Source organism: Amblyomma mixtum, chromosome 3 (genome assembly GCF_055824585.1).
Source record: "Amblyomma mixtum isolate Tamu chromosome 3, ASM5582458v1, whole genome shotgun sequence".
Classification (NCBI taxonomy): domain Eukaryota; kingdom Metazoa; phylum Arthropoda; class Arachnida; order Ixodida; family Ixodidae; genus Amblyomma; species Amblyomma mixtum.
The window spans coordinates 91,698,194-91,721,643 of NC_143014.1; the positions used below are offsets into that span (position 1 = coordinate 91,698,194).

General features: G+C 48.9%; 1 protein-coding gene across 1 annotated transcript; it reads left to right on the plus strand.

Annotated features, from left to right (window-relative positions):
- The first annotated feature begins 413 nt into the window (after nt 1-413).
- LOC149350936 (uncharacterized) lies at nt 414-23,244 on the plus strand. Its single transcript, XM_089575582.1, has 4 exons — nt 414-763; nt 7,572-7,688; nt 15,905-15,949; nt 23,190-23,244. Exons 1-4 carry the CDS (start codon nt 522-524, stop codon nt 23,242-23,244), a joined length of 459 nt encoding a protein of 152 aa, XP_089431708.1. The 5' UTR covers nt 414-521.
- The last annotated feature ends 206 nt before the right edge of the window (nt 23,245-23,450 follow it).

Below are 23,450 nucleotides of genomic sequence, written 5' to 3' on the forward strand. Positions count from 1 at the left end.
TCAGCCAATTCAGCAGTCCTTGCGATTCCGGTCGGCATGTTTACCGGCAACTACTGGTGTTGTTACTTTTCGCTATGACTTACCTTGCTTCGACGATAAAGTTTAAGCTGCAATTCAGCCTAGTTTTTTAGATACGCTCTAGATTCTGGAGCGCGCAAGCCTAATGGGACCTCCAGCTACACTGCTACCGACTGCAACTGCCCGAAACGCAGCCGGAACCAAGCACAACCGTCCGGAACGAAAGAAAAATAGATTTGGAGCTTTTTCGCGGTGTTTTATAGACTTAAATGAAGTAAAGCGAGTTTATATTAAATTTGGAAATGTTTTTTTGAACATTAGACGTCATGTGATGGCAAATATTCTTGCAATAAAAGATACGAAACTACTGCTGCTAGTGGATCAGCAGTGGTAAATTGTCGCTTCTCGGAGTGAATGAATGCACAGCAGACGAAAGTGCCGGCGGCTTTTTCCGTTTCTTCGAGCATCTGTAAGCACTTTTTTAGGCCCCGCCCATATGCGACATGTCGCAAAAGGCGACACCGGCAGAATACCACCCCGGGAATCTGCCGGACCCTACCCGGAAGCGGAAGCCAGCCGCAACGTCTGCCATGAGCTTGCCCCAGACGACGACTCCAATAATTCTTCATCAGCCCCGGGTGCCACCAACCTTCGACGCTTCGCCTGGCGCCGACCCTGAAGAATGGCTGGAGCAGTTCGACCGTGTGGCTATCTTCAACAACTGGGACGATGCCACAAAACTTAGGTACGTGTTCTTCGCCTTGGAGGGACCAGCAAAATTCTGGTTTGAGAATGAGGAAGCTAACCTCACGAACTGGGAAACCTTCAAGGAGCAGCTTCTAAAGACCTTCACGAACGTCGTGCGAAAGGAGAGAGCCCAGCAGCTGCTACAGTCTCGCATACAACACCCAAACGAGACCGTTGCTGTGTACACTGAGGAAATGAAGCCTCTCTTCCGGCGTACCGACGCAAACATGAAGGAAGAAGAAAAAGTAAAGCTGCACATGCGAGGAGTTAAAGAGCAGCTCTTTGCCGGCCTCGTCCGCAACCCACCGAAAACTGTCGCGGAATTTGTAGAAGAGGCATCCACAATGGAGAAAACTCTTGACGCCCGAGCCCGCCAGTATGACCGCCAGCAGCGCTTTTTGTCAGCAAGCTGCATGGACACCGCTAACAACGATAACCTGCGGGAGATTATACGTGAAGTTGTGCGAGAGGAGCTCCGACGGTTGCTGCCAACGGGGACGCAGCCGCAACTTTCATCCCTCACTGACGTCATCCGGGACGAGGTTCAACAGGCCTTGGGTGTGACGCCGACACCCACGCAGCCTCTGCAGCCCCCAGCTATGACTTACGCCGCAGCTGTGCGCCGTCCTGCACCTCGACGACGGGACCCAAGCCCCTATCGCCCTCAGCCAGCTGCGTTGGACCGCCGCCCACTCGCCCCAACCCGCCCGTCCTACGAGCGACGCGCGCAGCCGAGGAAATGCGACCAGTGGAGAACTCCCGACCAGCGCCGCCCACTATGCTTCCACTGTGGCGAAGCCGGTCACGTCCTCCGGCACTGCCCATACAGAAGACTGGGCATCCGAGGGTTCTCTTACGACGCTCCACGACCCCGACCCGGCCAGCGACCAGCGCCGAAATCGAGGAGTTTTTACGTCGGGAAGAATACTCATCGCCGAGCCGCCTATCACGTTCCCCGTCGCCATCGTCCCCGCGCTTTGTTTCTCCTAGCCGAGGTTACGCCGTGCGTGGACGCTCCCCCAGCCCCCGAAGGTTAAACTAAATAAAGCAGCCTCTGGAGGTGAGGTTGCTTCTAAGCGCAATTACAAAGATCCTCCATCGACGAGTACTCAAGACCATGCCTCAACTACGACGACAACACCGACGACGACAACACCGACGACGACGACACCGACGACGACGCGGCCAGACTTGAAGCTTTTACCGCTGCCCAGTGAAGTAACGTCGCAGTACGCCCACCGCAGCCTCACTACTCGACGAAGCCGAGATCGGACACCGAAGACAACGTACAATACCAGAACGCGAACAAGTGACCTTGAAGTTACGGTCGACGGTCACGCGGTTACTGCCTTGGTGGACACGGGAGCTGACTACTCTGTCATGAGTGGCCCACTCGCTGTCCGACTCAGGAAGGTAACAACAACCTGGGATGGCCCTTTGATCCGCACCGCAGGTGGCAACCTGATTACGCCGTCAGGACGCTGCACCGCGAGAGTTACTGTAAATGGGAGAACCTATGCGACAACCTTCCTGATCCTACAGCAATGCTCGAGAGACGTGATTTTGGGAATGGACTTCCTGAACGAACATCGGGCGATCATCGACCTTCGATCTAAGTCGATCAAGCTTTCCACGGAAAAAGCCGTACCTGTTGCGACGAGCGCGACTCATCACGTTGCCTTAAACGTCCTCGATGAAGCATTGAGCGTGCCGCCCCGATCAGGTGTTGTCGTCGGCATAGGTACTGGAGACATCGAAAATGCCGAAGGCGTTATCGAGGGGAACACCCAGTTACTCCTGGATCGAGGATTGGGCGTCGCGAGGGGAGTCGCCGAAATCCGAAATGGCCAAACCCAGGTGTTACTAACCAACTTCACCGAAGAATACCGGCATCTAAACAAAGGTACGACGATCGCTTTCCTCGACGAGCTGGCAGACATCAGAGACGTATTTGCCCTACCCGACCAACCCGCAGAACTATCTGACCAAGGCCATCAACCCACGTTCGACATCAACCCGGAATTACCCCGGAGCAGACAAGACCAAATACGCAGTCTTCTTCAGAGGTACACCGATTGCTTCTCATCAGCATCGAATGTGCGACAAACCCGGCTTGCCAAGCACCGCATTGTCACAGACGAACACGCACGACCACTGCGACAGAGCCCCTACCGCGTATCGCCGCTAGAACGCCAAGCTATCCGCAAGCAAGTTGAGGAAATGCTTCGTGACGACGTCATCCAGCCATCGAGGAGCCTCTGGGCAGCACCGGTCGTCCTAGTGAAAAAGAAAGACGGCACCCTTCGCTTTTGCGTCGATGACCGCCGCCTGAACAACATTACGAAGAAGCATATCTACCCCCTCCCCCGCATCGACGATACACTGGACCGGCTGTGCAACGCTAAGTACTTCTCATCGATGGACCTGAAGAGCGGCTACTGGCAAATTGAAGTCGACGAAAGAGATCGCGAGAAGACTGCGTTCATCACGCCAGACGGACTCATCGAGTTCAAGGTGATGCCATTCGGCCTCTGCTCTGCCCCAGCAACGTTCCAGCGAGTGATGGATACGGTGCTCGCAGGCTTGAAGTGGCAGATTTGCCTAGTCTACTTAGATGACGTTGTTGTCTTTTCCTCGAGCTTTGAAGACCACCTCAGAAGGCTTCGGATAGTGCTGGAAACGATCAAGTCTTCAGGCCTGACACTGAAACCAGAGAAGTGCCACTTCGCCTACGAGGAGCTGCTGTTCCTTGGTCACGTCGTAAGCAAGAATGGAGTTCGCCCAGACCACAAGAAGACGGCTGCGATCGCAGAGTTTCCACAGCCTAATGACAAGAAGGCTATACGCAGATTCCTTGGATTGTGTGCTTATTACCGGCGATTCGTCAAGAACTTTTCGCGCATCGCTGAACCTTTGACCAAACTTACCAAGGCTGACGTGCCTTTTAAATGGGAAAGGCCGGAAGAGGAAGCTTTCAACGAGCTGAAGCGCCGCTTACAGTCCCCTCCTGTGCTCGGGCACTTTGATGAAAACGCCGAAACCGAAGTTCATACCGATGCAAGCGGGGTGGGCTTAGGAGCGGTCCTCGTTCAGAAAAATGGCAGACAGGAGAAAGTTATCGCGTACGCTAGCCGTTCACTGTCGAAAGCCGAAGCCAACTATTCGACGACGGAGAAAGAATGTCTCGCCATTATTTGGGCCACGTCCGAATTTCGCCCCTACCTATACGGACGACCATTCAAGGTTGTGAGCGATCACCATGCTCTGTGCTGGTTGGCCAATTTGAAAGATCCCTCCGGCCGCCTTGCTCGTTGGAGCCTGCGTCTTCAAGAATTCGACATAACTATAGTCTACAAATCTGGCCGCAAGCATTCCGATGCAGACTGCCTATCGCGAGCCCCCGTAGACGCAGCACCGGACGAGGAAGACGACGACGCTTTCTTAGGACCGGTAAGCGCAAGCAGTTTCGCGCAGCAGCAGCGCTCGGATCCTGAGTTGCAAAGCCTAGTTGATTATTTGAAAGGCAAGACTGCATCGCCTCCCCGGGGGTTCAAGCGCCAACTGTCGTCCTTCGTCCTTCACAATAATGTCCTTCTGAAGAAGAACTTCGCGCCCAACAGGACAGTGCATCTTCTTGTCGTGCCCAAAACTCTCAGGCAAGAAATTATGCAGGCATGTCATGATGAGCCGACTGCAGGGCATCTCGGGATTTCTCGCACGTTGCACCGCATCCAGGAGAAGTACTATTGGCCGCGGCTAGCTACCGACGTTTCCCATTACGTGAAAATGTGCCGTGAGTGTCAGCGACGCAAAACGCCTTCGACTAGACCAGCCGGACTCCTGAACCCCATACCACCGCCAACTAAGCCCTTTCAGCAAATCGGGATGGACCTCATCGGCCCCTTTCCGACTTCATCATCAGGTAACAAGTGGATCATCGTGGCCACCGACTACATGACCCGCTACGCCGAAGCAAAAGCGTTGCCTAGTGGTACCGCAACAGAAGTTGCAAAATTTTTTGTCGAACAAATTCTCCTCCGACACGGCGCACCCGAAGTGCTCATCACAGACAGAGGAACAGCATTTACAGCGGAGCTGACGCATGCCATTTTAAAGTACAGCCAGACAAGCCATCGGAGGACAACTGCCTATCATCCGCAAACCAACGGACTCACAGAGCGTCTGAACAAGACCATCGCAGACATGCTCTCCATGTACATCGACGCCGAACACAAGACGTGGGACTCTATTCTGCCCTACGTGATCTTCGCCTATAATACTGCCGCCCAGGAGACAACCAGGTTTACTCCATTCCAGCTGGTATACGGTAGGAAGCCCACGACAACACTCGACGCAATGCTCCCGCACGTTTCCGACGAAGACAACCTCGACGTCGCCGCCTACCTTCATCGCACCGAGGAAGCCCGCAGACTTGCGCGGCTTCGCATTCAAGACCAGCAGCACACCGACGCCCGACGCTACAATCTGCGCCGACGAGACACGCATTACAAGCCAGGTGATCGGGTTTGGATATGGACGCCAGTTCGCCGCCGTGGATTGAGCGAAAAGTTGCTGCGACGCTACTTTAGCCCGTACAAGGTTCTCCGGTTCTCCGTACAGGGTTCTCCGCGTTCCCATGGCCCTCCTACACCCGCGTTCCAAAGTCCCCCACAGTTCGCGAGACCGCCGTACGAACCCTTTTATCTTCCGATTTCAAATCTTTTCTTCAGGCTAGCTACCAATTACCAGTCCTTTTGCGTTGACTGATGACAGGTCGATCCATGTGAACTTCTTCAAGCAATGATTGTGACACCTAAAGAAATGGTCAGCCAAATTCCGCACTAACACATTTGGCTACAGTAAATGGTATTCGTCCCTTAGATTAACTTAAAAGCTTCTGTGGAAGTGCTCAGTCGTGTTTTACGCGGTATAATTTCCTTAGCCCAATAAAATAACTACCTTTAATTCTGGCGGCATTATGCTGGTAGTTAAGCTGTCGCCAGATACATTAGCATGTAAGTACAACCGTCTTCACAGAGCCACCAGACCTGCACCACAGGCCTCCCCGGACTATCGACCTGCACCGCCTGCGTTAACTGTTCGCACGTTAATTTCCCGTATAATATCTACTGTTGTTCATAAAGGGTAAAATTACATTTTTTCTGATTTCTTTTATCATATCTGAACTGTTTCTCTCATGCTAGGGAAAACAGTCGACTTGGACCCTCCTTCCGTAAAACGTCGATGTTCCAGGAGAGGAGCAAGTGTAGTTTGGCATTTTTTAGCCAGCTATTCAGAACTACTAGACCGCAGTGGACGCTCATAAAGACTCGCACATCTCAAGGTTATATAGCCGAAGTGAGGTCCGATCTTTGTTGTGGTGGAACTTGCCATTCGCAGCTATACAACCTGTCCACGGAGAACTATTCTGGGCAGAGTGCCGCGGCCTGGACTCCATCTCTCAGCATCTAAATTTGAATATTTACAATTATTCGCGAGTCTGCAAAACCGGAACACGTAGCATTTGAAGCCTTTTTCTCGGCCATGGTCTTTTTTTAATTCGAGAGAGTGCTAAAATGTATTCGCATGTTAACACATATTAGTAAGTAGAAAACCAGCGGAAAGGACGCGTTCACAAGAAGGAGAAGTACACAGGACAACGAGTTGTCTTATGTACTTCTCCTCCTTGTGAATGCGTCCATTCCGATGGTTTTCTACTTCGTGTGCACCAACTGGCCCAACAAGCTACACTTCTTCATTACACGTATTAGTTATGTTGCTACATACTGCTGTGTACAACCGCGTTCTCGCTCTGTTCGTATATTCCGCTGGCTACATATTAGTCTCCAGTGCTTTCTACTCCACAATGATTTGCACCTTATATGTTGCTCAATGCCTGCGGTTGTTGATGGGCAAAGCCCCAATAAGTGTTACTTGAAATATGTCTAAGAGAAAATGACGAGTGTATGCCATAAAATTAGCGCTCGCGTTCTGTGTCACATGCCCGTTCTACTAATCTTTCCAGGTTAGGTGGTGTAGAAAAGCATATTCTGAGTGCTACGTTTTTAGATCGGTGATTACCTCAATAGGGCCTGGTAATACAGTCTGATCCTGTAGCTTGGAAACTAGCCCACATCCTGGCTGTCGGATTCAATACCAGTCTCCTGGATGGTATGGTCGCTATGGTCAAGCTAGCGTTTCTGCGCGTTTGTACACTGAATTAACACGTTCAAGGTCAGCAATACCTTAAACGGCATCTCCGGAATTTTTTTTACCTTCACGCATTTTACCGAAACTCTCACGGCACGGGTTCGGAGTCTTCTAACGCTTTGTGCTCAAAGGAGGAATAACTGAACTGCGTCGCCTACGAAGGCACACATGTCTATCGGTGCAATAGAATCATGTGTATTCTGTTAATGGTTAGGGTAGACGGAAGAAAATCTAAGAGGGTCATAAATACTGGGAGAAACCCTGTAGGAATGTGCGCCATCATTGAAAAAAATACGAGCACAAGTGTGTGACATTTACTTTCAAGTCGCTTCGCTTGAGCTTATTTTCGTTCATCCTTGAGGAGCTTCGTGTTAGTCCTCTTTAGTACGGCAACATAAAATTCTTTTAGCAGTTACCATCCAAGAAGGACATTGTGTGCCCGCAGTAAACACGTTTTCTTGAAGAAAGGCTTTTTGTCACTGTTCGAATGTTTTATCTCGATTTCAGGTGAGGTCTGCGTTACCTATCTTTGCTCAGAGTGTTTAAGTAATCGTGCGCTGTGGTACTGCTTGCTCTCTCTTTGCCTTTAACAATAGATTCGGCGGTGCATCGGACTCCAGTACAGCCGGCAGATCCGCCGGCCTATGTTTTTATCGTTTTCAACGCAAATGCCCACCGACGCGGCTCCGGGCACCCCCGACTCCTACCGGCAGGTAGTAAGACCACCTGTTTTTTTCCCACGCATTAATCTTGTTGCTGTCGTGTGTAACAATATGAACAGTGGCGAGGAATCTGTCATGCCAGCGCATGTAACGGCTGGTGATATTGCTCTGTCCTTAAGTCAAACTAAGAAAGCCTGGCCTTGAGGCCACCACCCTCCAACACAGCTTGAACTTTTCGTCGGAGCTCAGCTCTAGGCTCGTTTGATAGGTAGTAAAGTATTCTGAAATTTTCACGCGTCTAGAAAAGTTATTTCGAAATTGCTGCTCCAAGAGCGACGTAAAATATTATTGAACAGCTCACCTATCACTCACTACGTCCAATGGTACTCAACAACGCAAGAGTCTTTGGAACAAAGGTTTCTTTTTTTTTGTTTTTGGTGCTGACAAGAGGCGCGACTGAGCAATCATTTTGGATGGATCCGTTACGGAATCGAACCGAGTGTGCGCAGTGCATATTTCCTCCATATCCTTATCCTTTCCTGTATTGCTCCCCGCGTTCTTTTCCTCTCCCTCTGTTTTTGTTCATGCTAGCCGCAGCTCAGGTGCTTCAGGTTTCGATGGAAGATGCCGCGGCTCGCATCCTTGAATTTTTATTTTTAACAATAATAAATGGCCAATAACAACAACAACGGAAAGTAAGCGCCCAGACGGGCGTATATGTGCATATTTTGAGCACGCAAAAGTTCAAAGCACGCAAGGACATAAGCACATCCGGATGCCTGGCGAACAGTGCCTTTCTCACTTGTTATTAAGGCACTGTCGAGGACACAGCCCCAAGTAGACACCCCTCCGAGCGGGCACTATGGTGTCAGAGCCGAGCTTACCTCCGAGAAGAAATTTGAGAGGTGGGACAGAGCGTTCGCGTGACTGCTGCCTCGGCGATGGCCAATGGTCACGTTGTAGCGCTGAAGCATGATTAGGGCGTCAGCTTTATATTGTGATGCGTGTGACACCCTTTCTGCTTTCTTCGAGGACTCGGTCGGGGCTTCCGTAAGAAAAACTCCCATTCTCCTCTCTGCATCACTGACAATGTTCTAAGGGAAACAACAACCATATTTTTACTTTTTCCTGTAGAACACCACCGATGTTGCAAGTGTTACGTTACTTCCACCCTACTTGCCTCCGTAGGCTTTACGTGCTCCTGAACTGCCCCGCAGCAGACACTAGAACCCACTTCCATAAATTGCGCATAATGTAAATTTCCACAAAGCTTCATTACAACTGTCTCACCCTTCTTATCTCAATATTTAGAGTACCCTCATTCATCATATACAAATATTATAACGTTGTAAAACGCCATCCAAAAAATTGGTCGGTCAATGATTGTCAAACGGCCAGACTCAGCCTTGATTCGTGATGCCAGTGCCTAAAAGGGTTGCGATCTTTCAGGCCACCACCTCCCCCAAGCAGACTTCCACCTGGACCCCGTCTGGTGGGCGAGACCACGCTGAGGGTCTTTTAAAGTCTCGAGTATATTAACCAGATCTGAACATCAACCCTTTCACCTGATAAGAAAAATACCATCGTTTCCGTTATTTAGGTCTCAGGGTCCCCGTTACCAATCTCTTCCTCCGGTTGACAGACCACCATAAGAATATAAGTCACCCTGTGTACTTCTTCTCTCATAATATTCCTGAGGCCTATAGTAATTTTTTCGGGAACTAGCCCGTGAGCTCACCCTGTTTTCCTTTGTAGACGACCCTGTCCTGCCCCGCGGCTTCCTCCAGGACCACGCCCCTTCCGAAGCCGCGCTAAGAGTAACCCGAACTGATATACCTGCACATCCGTTCTTCTGCCATCTTGCTGATGCCCGGACCACAAAACTGCCCTCATTTCGGCCCTCCTACACCCGCGTTCCAAAGTCCCCCACAGTTGGCGAGACCGCCGTACGAACCCTTTTATCTTCCTATTTAAAATCTTTTCTTGAGGCTAGCTACCAATTACCAGTCCTTTCGCGTTGACTGATGATAGGCCGACCCATGTGAACTTCTTCAAGCAATCATTGTGACACCTTAAGCAATGGTCAGCCAAATTCGGCACGAACACATTTGACTACAGTAAATGGTATTGGTCCCATAGATTAACTTGAAAGCTGCTGTGGAAGTGCTCAGTCGTGATTTACGCCGACATACATTGCTTAGCCCAATAAAATAACTGGTGGTTAAGCTGTCGCCAGATACATTAGCATCTAAGTACAACCGTCTTCACAGAGCCACCAGACCTGCACCACAGGCCTCCCCGGACTATCGACCAGCACCGCCTGCGTTAACTGTTCGCAGGTTCATTTCCAGTATAATATCTACTGTTGTTCATACGGGGTAAAATTACATTTTTTCTGATTTCTTTGATCATATCTGAACTGTTTCTCTCATGCTAGGGAAAACAGTCGACTTGGACCCTCCTTCCGTAAAACGTCGATGTTCCAGGAGAGGAGCAAGTGTAGTTGGCATTTTTTAGCCAGCTATTGAGAACTACTAGACGGCAGCGGACGCTCATAAAGACTCGCACATCTCAAGGTTATATAGCCGAAGTGAGGTCCGATCTCTGTTGTGGTGGAACTTGAAATTCGCAGCTATACAACCTCTCCACGGAGAACTACACATATATATTCGAGCCTCCTATTGTGGGCAGAGTTTCGCGGCCTGGACTCCATCTCTCAGCATCTGAATTTGAATATTTGCAATTATTCGCGAGTCTGCAAAACCGGAACACGTAGCTTTTGAAGCCCTTTTCTCGACCATGGTCTTTTTTAATTCGAGACCGTGCTAAAACGTATTCGCATGTTTACACATATTAGTAAGTAGAAAACCAGCGAAAAGGACGCGTTCACAAGAAGGAGAAGTACACAGGACAACGCGTTGTCCTGTGTACTTCTCCTCCTTGTGAACGCGTCCATTCCGATGGTTTTCTACTTCGTGTGCATCAACTGGCCCAACAAGCTACGCTTCTTCAGTACACATATTAGTTACGTTGCTACATACTGCTGTGTACAACCGCGTTCTCGCTCTGTTCGTATATTCCGCTTCTGGCTACATATTAGTCTCCAGTGCTTTCTACTCCACAATGATTTGCACTTAATATGTTGCTCAATGCCTGCGGTTGTTGATGGGCAAAGCCCTAATAAGTGTTACTTAAAATATGTCCAAGAGAAAAGGACGAGTGTATACCATGAAATTAGCGCTCGCGTTCTGTGTCACATGCCCCTTCTAATAATCTTTCCAGGTTAGGTGGTGTAGAAAAGCATGTTGTGAGTGCTACGTTTTTAGATCCGTGATTACCTCAATAGGGCCTGTCAATACAGACTGATTCAGTAGCTTGGAAACTAGCCCATATCCTGGCTGTCGGATTCAATACCAGTCTCCTGGATGGTATGGTCGCAATGGTCAAGCTTGCGTTTCTGCGCGTTTGTACACTGAATTAACACGTTCAAGGTCAGGAATACCTTAAACGGCATCTCCGGAATTTTTTTTACCTTCACGCATTTTACCGAAACTCTCACGGCACGGGTTCGGAGTCTTCTAACGCTTTGTGCTCAAAGGAGGAATAACTGAACTGCGTCGCCTACGAAGGCACACATGTCTATCGGTGCAATAGCATCATGTGTATTCTGTTAATGGTTAGGGTAGACGGAAGAAAATCTAAGAGGGTCATAAATACTGGGAGAAATCCTGTAGGAATGTGCGCCATCATTGAAAAAAATACGAGCACAAGTGTGTGACATTTACTTTCAAGTCGCTTCTCTTGAGCTTATTTTCGTTCATCCTTGAGGAACTTCGTGTTAGTCCTCTTTAGTACGGCAACATAAAATTCTTTTAGCAGTTACCATCCAAGAAGCACATTTTGTGCCCGCAGTAAACACGTTTTCTTCAAGAAAGGCTTCCTGTCACTGTTCGAATGTTTCATCTCGGTTTCAGGTGAGGGTTGCGTTACCTGTGTTTACCCGGAGTGTTTAAGTAATCATGCGCTGTTGTACTGCTTTCGCTCACTTTGCCTTCAACAATAGATTCTGCTGTTCATCAGACTGCAGTACAGCCGGCAGAGCCGCCGGCCTAATTGTTATTCTCGTTTTCAACGCAGATGCCCACCGACGCGGCTGCGGCCAGTCCCGACACGTACCGGCAGGTAGTAAGGCCACCTGTTTTTTTCCCACGCATTAATCTTGTTGCGGTCGTGTGTAACAATATGAACAGTGGCGAGGAATCTGTCATGCCAGCGCATGTAACGGCTGGTGATATTGCTCTGTCCTTAAGTCAAACTAAGAAAGCCTGGCCTTGAGGCCACCACCCTCCAACACAGCTTGAACTTTTCGTCGGAGCTCAGCTCTAGGCTCGTTTGGTAGGTAGTAAAGTATTCTGAAATTTTCACGCGTCTAGAAAAGTTATTTCGAAATTGCTGCTCCAAGAGCGACGTAAAATATTATTGAACAGTTCACCTATCACTCACTACGTCCAATGGTACTCAACAACGCAAGAGTCTTTGGAACAAAGGTTTCTTTTTTTTTGTTTTTGTTGCTGACAAGAGGCGCGACTGAGCAATCATTTTGGATGGATCCGTTACGGAATCGAACCGAGTGTGCGCAGTGCATATTTCCTCCATATCCTTATCCTTTCCTGTATTGCTCCCCGCGTTCTTTTCCTCTCCCTCTGTTTTTGTTCATGCTAGCCGCAGCTCAGGTGCTTCAGGTTTCGATGGAAGATGCCGCGGCTCGCATCCTTGCATATTTTTTTTTACAATAATAAATGGCCAATAACAACAACAACGGAAAGTAAGCGCCCAGACGGGCGTATATGTGCATATTTTGAGCACGCAAAAGTTCAAAGCACGCAAGGACATAAGCACATCCGGATGCCTGGCGAACAGTGCCTTTCTCACTTGTTATTAAGGCACTGTCGAGGACACAGCCCCAAGTAGACACCTCTCCGAGCGGGCACTATGGTGTCAGAGCCGAGCTTACCCCCGAGAAGAAATTTGAGAGGTGGGACAGAGCGTTCGCGTGACTGCTGCCTCGGCGATGGCGAATGGTCACGTTGTAGCGCTGAAGCATGATTAGGGCGTCAGCTTTATATTGCGATGCGTGTGACACCCTTTCTGCTTTCTTCTAGGACTCGGTCGGGGCTTCCGTAAGAAAAACTCCCATTCTCCTCTCTGCATCACTGACAATGTTCTAAGGGAAACAACAACCATATTTTTACTTTTTCCTGTAGAACACCACCGATGTTGCAAGTGTTACGTTACTTCCACCCTACTTGCCTCCGTAGGCTTTACGTGCTCCTGAACTGCCCCGCAGCAGACACTAGAACCCACTTCCATAAATTGCGCATAATGTAAATTTCCACAAAGCTTCATTACAACTGTCTCACCCTTCTTATCTCAATATTTAGAGTACCCTCATTCATCATATACAAATATTATAACGTTGTAAAACGCCATCCAAAAAATTGGTCGGTCAATGATTGTCAAACGGCCAGACTCAGCCTTGATTCGTGATGCCAGTGCCTAAAAGGGTTGCGATCTTTCAGGCCACCACCTCCCCTAAGCAGACTTCCACCTGGACCCCGTCTGGTGGGCGAGACCACGCTGAGGGTCTTTTAAAGTCTCAAGTATATTAACCAGATCTGAACATCAACCCTTTCACCTGATAAGAAAAATACCATCGTTTCCGTTATTTAGGTCTCAGGGTCCCCGTTACCAATCTCTTCCTCCGGTTGACAGACCACCATAAGAATATAAGTCACCCTGTGTACTTCTTCTCTCATAATATTCCTGAGGCCTATACTAATTTTTTCGGGAACTAGCCCGTGAGCTCACCCTGTTTTCCTTTGTAGACGACCCTGTCCTGCCCCGCGGCTTCCTCCAGGACCACGCCCCTTCCGAAGCCGCGCTAAGAGTAACCCGAACTGATATACCTGCACATCCGTTCTTCTGCCATCTTGCTGATGCCCGGACCACAAAACTGCCCTCATTTCGGCCCTCCTACACCCGCGTTCCAAAGTCCCCCACAGTTGGCGAGACCGCCGTACGAACCCTTTTATCTTCCTATTTAAAATCTTTTCTTGAGGCTAGCTACCAATTACCAGTCCTTTCGCGTTGACTGATGATAGGCCGATCCATGTGAACTTCTTCAAGCAATCATTGTGACACCTTAAGAAATGGTCAGCCAAATTCGGCACGAACACATTTCACTACAGTAAATGGTATTGGTCCCATAGATTAACTTGAAAGCTGCTGTGGAAGTGCTCTGTCGTGATTTACGCCGATATACATTGCTTAGCCCAATAAAATAACTGGTGGTTAAGCTGTCGCCAGATACATTAGCATCTAAGTACAACCGTCTTCACAGAGCCACCAGACCTGCACCACAGGCCTCCCCGGACTATCGACCAGCACCGCCTGCGTTAACTGTTCGCACGTTCATTTCCAGTATAATATCTACTATTGTTCATACGGGGTAAAATTACATTTTTTCTGATTTCTTTTATCATATCTGAACTCCTTCTCTCATGCTAGGGAAAACAGTCGACTTGTACCCTCCTTCCGTAAAACGTCGATGTTGCAGGAGAGGAGCAAGTGTAGTTGGCATTTTTTAGCCAGCTATTGAGAACTACTAGACGGCAGCGGACGCTCATAAAGACTCGCACATCTCAAGGTTATATAGCCGAAGTGAGGTCCGATCTCTGTTGTGGTGGAACTTGCCATTCGCAGCTATACAACCTCTCCACGGAGAACTACACATATATATTCGAGCCTCCTATTGTGGGCAGAGTGTCGCGGCCTGGACTCCATCTCTCAGCATCTGAATTTGAATATTTGCAATTATTCGCGACTCTGCAAAACCGGAACACGTAGCATTTGAAGCCCTTTTCTCGACCATGGTCTTTTTTAATTCGAGACCGTGCTAAAACGTATTCGCATGTTTACACATATTAGTAAGTAGAAAACCAGCGAAAAGGACGCGTTCACAAGAAGGAGAAGTACACAGGACAACGCGTTGTCCTGTGTACTTCTCCTCCTTGTGAACGCGTCCATTCCGATGGTTTTCTACTTCGTGTGCATCAACTGGCCCAACAAGCTACGCTTCTTCAGTACACATATTAGTTACGTTGCTACATACTGCTGTGTACAACCGCGTTCTCGCTCTGTTCGTATATTCCGCTACTGGCTACATATTAGTCTCCAGTGCTTTCTACTCCACAATGATTTGCACTTAATATGTTGCTCAATGCCTGCGGTTGTTGATGGGCAAAGCCCTAATAAGTGTTACTTAAAATATGTCCAAGAGAAAAGGACGAGTGTATACCATGAAATTAGCGCTCGCGTTCTGTGTCACGTGCCCCTTCTAATAATCTTTCCAGGTTAGGTGGTGTAGAAAAGCATGTTGTGAGTGCTACGTTTTTAGATCCGTGATTACCTCAATAGGGCCTGTCAATACAGACTGATTCAGTAGCTTGGAAACTAGCCCATATCCTGACTGTCGGATTCAATACCAGTCTCCTGGATGGTATGGTCGCTATGGTCAAGCTTGCGTTTCTGCGCGTTTGTACACTGAATTAACACGTTCAAGGTCAGCAATACCTTAAACGGCATCTCCGGAATTTTTTTTACCTTCACGCATTTTACCGAAACTCTCACGGCACGGGTTCGGAGTCTTCTAACGCTTTGTGCTCAAAGGAGGAATAACTGAACTGCGTCGCCTACGAAGGCACACATGTCTATCGGTGCAATAGCATCATGTGTATTCTGTTAATGGTTAGGGTAGACGGAAGAAAATCTAAGAGGGTCATAAATACTGGGAGAAACCCTGTAGGAATGTGCGCCATCATTGAAAAAAATACGAGCACAAGTGTGTGACATTTACTTTCAAGTCGCTTCGCTTGAGCTTATTTTCGTTCATCCTTGAGGAGCTTCGTGTTAGTCCTATTTAGTACGGCAACATAAAATTCTTTTAGCAGTTACCATCCAAGAAGCACATTTTGTGCCCGCAGTAAACACGTTTTCTTGAAGAAAGGCTTTCTGTTACTGTTCGAATGTTTCATCTCGGTTTCAGGTGAGGGTTGCGTTACCTGTGTTTACCCGGAGTGTTTAAGTAATCATGCGCTGTTGTACTGCTTTCGCTCACTTTGCCTTCAACAATAGATTCGGCTGTTCATCAGACTGCAGTACAGCCGGCAGAGCCGCCGGCCTAATTGTTATTCTCGTTTTCAACGCAGATGCCCACCGACGCGGCTGCGGCCAGCCCGGACGCCTACCGGCAGGTAGTAAGACCACCTGTTTTTTTCCCACGCATTAATCTTGTTGCTGTCGTGTGTAACAATATGAACAGTGGCGAGGAATCTGTCATGCCAGCGCATGTAACGGCTGGTGATATTGCTCTGTCCTTAAGTCAAACTAAGAAAACCTGGCCTTGAGGCCACCACCCTCCAACACAGCTTGAACTTATCGTCGGAGCTCAGCTCTAGGCTCGTTTGGTAGGTAGTAAAGTATTCTGAAATTTTCACGCGTCTAGAAAAGTTATTTTGAAATTGCAGCTCCAAGAGCGACGAAAAATATTATTGAACAGTTCACCTATCACTCACTACCTCCAATGGTACTCAACAACGCAAGAGTCTTTGGAACCAAGGTTTCTTTTTTTTTTTGTTTTTGTTGCTGACAAGAGGCGCGACTGAGCAATCATTTTGGATGGATCCGTTGCGGAAGCGAACCGAGTGTGCGCAGTGTATATTTCCTCCATATCCTTATCCTTTTCTGTATCGCTCCCCCCGTTCTTTTCCTCTCCCTCTGCTTTTGTTCCCGCTTGCCGCAGCCCAGGTGCTTCAGGTTTCGATGGAAGATGCCGCGGCTCGCATCCTTGTATTTTTATTTTTAACAATAACAAATCGCCAATAACAACAACAACGGAAAGTAAGCGCCCATACGCCGCGTGTATATGTGCATATTATGAGCACGCAAAAGTACGAAGCACGCAAGGACATAGCACATCCGGATGCCTGGCGAACAGTGCCTTTCTCACTTGATATTAAGGCACTGTCGCGGACACAGCCCCTGTTCACACACCTCCGAGCGGGCACTATGGTGTCAGAGCCGAGCTTACCTCCGAGAAGAAATTCGAGAGGTGGGACAGAGCGTTCGCGTGACTGCTGCCTCGGCGATGGCGAATGGTCACGTTAGCGCTGAAGCATGATTAGTGCGTGAGCTTTATATTGCGATGCGTGTGACACCATTTCTGCTTTCTTCTAGGACTCGGTCGGGGCTTCAGTTAGAAAAACTCCCATTCTCCTCTCTGCATCACTGACAATATTCTAAGGGAAACAACAACCATTTTTTAAACTTTTTCCTGTAGAACACCACCGATGTTGCAAGTGTTACGTTACTTCCACCCTACTCTCCTCCGTAGGCTTTAAGTGCTCCTGAACTGCCCCGCAGCAGACACTAGAACGATTTCCATAAATTGCGCATAACATTAATTCCGGCCTCCCCCGATCCCTGCTGGCAAGTAGTAAGACCACCTGTTTTTATTGCGAGAGCAATACTACGCCAATTCTAACCGCTCGTGGCGTGGCCCGTGGACCCCCCCCCCCCCTGCTCCTTGAGGAAACGCCGCGGCGCCTAACAGATGGTGTGACGTCAGCCTCTCCGTTGCTATGGCGACGCGTGACGTCACCTTGCTCTCTGCTCAGACGTTACGCGCGCGCGGCACTTGCAAGTCACGTTGGCCAAAGCGTGACACTGTATACTCCGACGCCGCTCGACCGCCGTCGACTTCGGCGTCTTCGGCGCGCTCTGGCGGTGCTGGCGTCGAAACGGAACATGTATAGGAACATGCGCCTATTCTGCGCCGGGCGTGTTGAAGGCGCTAACCCAGAATGCACCGCGCGCGTCGTCTGCGGAGCGCGTAGCCGCTACTCGGAGGCGGCAGGCCGGACGAGTGGATTTCTGCGCATGCGCGCCGCTTGTCGCTTGGCGTGTCTCGTGTCGACGCGGTTGGAGTATTGGGGGCGAATTTCAGGCCGGCGCAGCGTCGCCAACGTGACGTGTCCGTCCACAACCGCCGCGCTTGCGCGCGGAGAACATAGGAGCATAACACAGCCATCACGCCGCACCGATTGCCAGTTGCGCATGCGCGGTAGCGGCGCATAGCTAGCGTGCCGCGGCCGCCGCCGCGCGCTCTCCAGTGCCTCTTTCTCTCTCCTCGTTGCTTTCGCAACCCTCCAGGTTTAACCGGAGCTAAACCACTGCCAATTTTTTCTCCACGCATTAGTCTTGTGGCGGCTTTGCGCAACAATATGGACAGTGGCGAGGAAGCTGTCATGCGAGTATGTTTTTGCAGGCTAGTTGGTGCCTAAGCATTGTGGGTTTTTTGCGCAAAAGACACGACACAAAGAAACGAGGCAGACAGGACAAGCGCTTACTAACAACTCAGGTGTTTATTGACATAACATTTGCTTAAATACAGCAGCTGCTCTTATCGAACACGAAAAGGGAAAGAAGAGACTTAGCATACATATATCAGATCAGCATAGATCTGATATATCTGATATATAAGCTGTCATGCCAGCGCATTTGACGGCTGGTGATATCACTCTTTCCCTAATTCAAAGAAAGTAATAGCCTTGAGGCCACGATCCTCCAGCACAGCTTGAACATTTCATCGGAGCTCAGCTCTAGCCTCGTTGGGTCGGTAATAAAGTATTCTGTAATTTTCAAGTGTCTAGAAAAGTCATTTTAAAATTGCAGCTCCAAGAGAGACATAAAATAATATTGCAGAGTTATCTTCGTAGTTGCCACTTCCTATGGCGGAAAGAACGCAAGAGTCTTTGGAACCAAGGTCTCTTTTGAAGCGAAAGCTTCACTACGGGACCTCGTGCTTCAATCGCCGGATGCCTAGTTTTCACTTTCAAATTACCTTGAGATTCGAAAGCAAAGGAAAGGCGCATAACTGCCCTCTTGGAACAGTGGATACCTCAATCGTACTTTAAGCTACGTGGCGGTAGTGACAGATGTCCGCTGCATGCGCTGGCATTAACAGCGTTGTACCAGAAACGCGGCACTGAAGGCATAGTTCCCGGGTCCGAACCCGACCGCGGCGGCCGCGTTTCGATGGAGACGAAACGCAAAACGCGCCCGTGTGCTGTGCGATGTCAGTGCACGTTAAAGATCCCCAGGTGGTCGAAATAATTCCGAAGACCCCCACTACGGCACCTCTTTCTCTATTTCTTATTTCACTCCCACCTTCCTCCCATCCCTACAGCGCCGTTGATGTGTCCACCGAGATATGTGAGACAGATACTCAGCCATTTCTTTTCCTCAAAAATCCATTTACCAAGCCATAGACCGTCGGCGTTCATTCGCGTTGGCGTTGACAACGTTTTAGACTCCGATGATTTTAAGGAACGGAGGTGCGCACAACTGGCTCCGTTGTTTACGGGACGCCTTACTCAAGCTTATAGGTACGTGGGGTGATGAGAGAGACGTGAGCTGCATGCGTTAGCACTGACAAAGTTGGGGCAGACACGCGGCACTGCTCGCGATCAACCAATAACTGCAACCTGCCAGGGTGGGTGCGCTGCCTACCAGGGGTCCGGAACGCACTCAACGTTACAGACGCCTAGCCGCTTATAGTTGCCGGATACGCCATAGCTTTCGCTCTCTAACCAGTTTGAGCAGTAGTTGAACCACAGCTAATTTTTCTCTCTTGTTTTTGTTGCTGTTGGAGGGAATGATTGAGCAATCATATTAGATGAATTCGTTCCAGAAACGAACTTAGAACGCCAACATATCAGGTGCTATGCTCTACCAGTTGTGCTATACGCCAGTGGATGTCAGCTCTTCTGCCGGCCTAGATATTATGACGAGTTTAACCTTTCGTGCAGCGTCGAGTGTCACGGCCATGCCCAGGGGTACACACGGTACACCATGCCAAGAGAGAAGGTTAAAAATGTTAGCGGTTGCAAAACTGAGATCACTCCAAGGAAACTGTTATCACGCTCGACGTCCTCACTGGCTATTTCGAGGGATGCTCACGAGAGTGTGTTAAGCGTCTTCGTTCCGGCGACCAGGTTCATGCGCAATGCTGTAGTCGAAAACCTGTAAACTAAGCTCCCACCGTGCAATCGTTCCGACGGGCCCTGGCGATTGGATTATGTAGAGAAGCGTTTTTGAGTGCCGGAGGGCGTGCGGCTGGCATAGGGTGTCACGTTTTCCATGCTATCTTGTTGTGGCACTATTACAGTGTCAAGGCCGATGTTTCAAGCTTTTCTGCGAATGTTGTAAGCCTCCTCCCTTAAATACGCAACGGTGTTTGATGGTGCCTACGAAGTTCTGCAAAAGCCTTCTGCTGCTCACAGCTCCGGACTTCGGCCGCTATACGAGTGAAATATGCGGCAGTTTCAGAGAAGTATATTCCATCATAGGACGGTAGTAGGCGTGAACGCCTCGGAGGCGCCTCAGGATTGAGCCCAACTCCATCGGTTCTGACAAGGTGGCAGAGAAAATTGACCATTTGGTAGCCGTAGTGACATATTTCCGCTTTGAGCGTTACTCTGGTAGGCAGGAGGACACCTGATAGAGACCGCAGTCGCTCAAAATTTTAGTCACATGTTTCGAAAAACGGGACCACGAAAGCCAGGCAAACTGGAACAGTTTGTCATTGGAGGCCAGCGAGGAAACCGTCCATCCCCACCTGAAACTACGCTTCCGCAAAATATAATCTGAAAGGCAGCTTCTTACAGTCGTCGAGAGCGTCTAGTGTTAACGAAGCAAGTTTTTTCAAGGCCCCTACATTCAAATCAATATGCAAGGAGCCGTTGTTCACACAACGAAATCTGTCGACTCAGCAGTTGACACGTGCAAGCGGTAGAAGCCGCCTGCCAATTTTCTGTGGATTTCTTTTTCTGCATGTGCGGGGTGGCTCCTCCTTCGTGAGGCCTAGTTTAACAATCGCCATAACACCTGTCCTTTATTAATATTCCACGTAGAGACACCAGGTGTGAATAGACATCTTTACTGAGTCCGGTCGAATAATAAGCCTTTCCTTGCACTGCCTTTCGCTGTTGGCTGAACTGTCTTATACATCAAACTATGGTCAAACTATCAAACTATGATCATCTTCGCAGACACTGCTTTCCCTTTTTCTACGCGGACATGGATAGTCCCACCTTTTATTGCAGTGTAGAGGCCTTTGGTTGTCCCTTTATGGACTGCACTACGAGGGCTTCTGCTAGCGCATCCTTCGGCCGCATCCTCCTCGTACGTTTGAAGTAAAAGAGCCTCTTCGTCCGCCCCAATCCAGCTTTCTCCTTCGCGCAGATTTATGTACCTCAGAACCTCTTCGCTTAAGCCGGCATTCAGTTGGCCGGAGACAAGCAGGGCGATCAACTTGTCAAAAGTTGCGACTTTGCGCGCTTCTGCATAAAAATAAACGTAGCTATGTAAAGGGGTAACGAACGTTATCCATGTCTCGCTCTTTTTCTTTGTCGCGGACAAAAATCGTCTGTGATACTCGGCCGCTGACAGCCCAAGCTCGTCGAGTACGACAGATTTCAACTTGTTGTAATTGCGACGCTCTTCCGGGGTAAGACGGGTCTAGAGGTCGGCTACGCACATTGCAATTATAGAGAACACAACTCTACGCTTTCGGTATTTCGAATGCTTTTAGCGAGCTCTCAGCTGACTCAAACCAGATGAGAACCTCCCCGTCCACTGGAAATTTTGGCGATCCTCTTGTTAGCAATAAAGAGCAGTACCGCAGTTCAGCAGATCCGGTGCTGGCCTCCGCGTCGCCCGCTTCGTCACCTGCACACACACCTGCATTTGAACGCATTCCAGCCAACTGAAGCTCGAGTTTCAGGAGCGCGTCGCCGTCCTTCAGCTAATTTTAGGTATGTTTCCCTCTCGGTGAGAGGCGTGTTCGCCATATCTCTGCTGTCTCCTCCACTTGACCCGCTCTCGTTGCCAGTCATACAACTAGAACCTTTCTCAGGACTCAAGAGAGTCTCGCATTCTTTAACCTCTGAGTGATAAATATTTCGGTCGGAGTTCATAAAGGCATATCTGGTCTCCATAGCAGATCTCGGCTCAGATTACCATGCACCCTTCGAAAACTGTGAAGCAGGCCACTCACACATGGGCTGCTGTTTAGAGCCTGGCAGGCGTTCTCGTTCTCCGGTGTTCATGAAGGGTCAAAGGGTGAGACTCAGGATTTCGTCTTCTAGGCCACCTCCTCCTCCACAGAGGCCTCCACCTGGACCCCCTCTGGTGGCGACACGACTGTAAAGGTGTTTTAAAATCTTCAGTATGTTAATCATATCTGAACATTCACCCTTTCACGTGTGACAAAAATACTCTCGTTTCTGTCATCTGGGTCCTAGGGGCCGCCTTACCAGCTTCTTCCTCCGGCTGCCAGACCACCATAAAATATATGTCACCCTGTGTAGTTTCTCACTGACAATTCTTCTGAGGTACATACTAAATATTTCGGGAATGTTTTCCCGTCTAGACCACCCCGTCCTGCCCCACGGCCTCCTCCAGGACTACGCCCACTTGCAGGCCACTCTAAGAGTAACCCAAACTGATATACCTGCACATCCGTTCTTCTTTCTTTCTCAACTTTTTGAACCACTATTCATAAAAACTAAGAAAAAAAGGACCGGGAAATATATTGCGATAGTGAACTAAATATATTTGGAAATCATCCGGAGTTGATCCTTAACTCCACGTCAGATTTAGCATAGGTCCAAAAATGCCATATTATGTCTGCTTAGTGGGACTTAACACGACGTATTGCCAATGCGAGCTAACATTATGCAATATTCATCTCTCCGTTCTCGTACAATTTTGATTTGTGCTGTCATTTGCTCTCGCCTTTAACCGAAAAATTAGGAATAACGGCATTGCGTAGCCTACAAAGGCACACATATCTAGCGGCGCAGTCGCGATATGAACACTCTGTATACGACAAGGGTAGCAGAGCAGGAAATCTACGAAGGTCATTTTTCCAACCACGGGGCTGCACTCCAAATTAGGCGCTCAGATGCAATACTAAATAAAGTTCCTGCTATTTTGCGTAAATACTGGGAAAAACCATGCAGAAAAATGCGCCATCATTGACAGATATATGAGAAGCCACGAATGGTTAACATTTCCGTTCGAAGTTGCTTCGATTGTACCTATTTTCGTTCATCCTTGAGGAGCTTTGTGTTCCAGTCTCTTCAGTAAAGTAACATAATATTCTTTTAACATTTATCATACAAGAGGCACATTGTGTGCCCACAGTAAACACGTTTTCTTTAAGAAAGGTTGCCGGTCACTATTCGGATGTTTTCATCTCGATTTCACGTGAGGGTTGAGTTACCTGTGTTTACTCAGAGTGTTAAATAATTGTACGCTGTTGTACTGTTTACTCTCACTTTGCATTTACGAATAGACTCGGCTGTCTATCGGACTCCTGTACAGCCGGCAGAGTCGGTGGCCTAATTGGTATTCTCGTTTTCAATGCAGCTACCACCGGCGCCGGAATCCTCCACGCATTCCACCAACGAGGAGGACAACGTAAGAATCATGTTTTTTTTTTCTCTTTCCCACGCCTTAATCTTGTTGCCGTCGTGTGTAACAACATGGACTGTGGCGTGGAAGCTGTGATGCCTGCGCATGTGACGGCTGGTGATGCCGCTCTGTACTTCAATGTAAGAAAGTCTGGCCTTGAGGAAACGACCCTCCAACACAGCTTGAGGATTTCTTGGGCGCTCAGGTCTAGCCTGG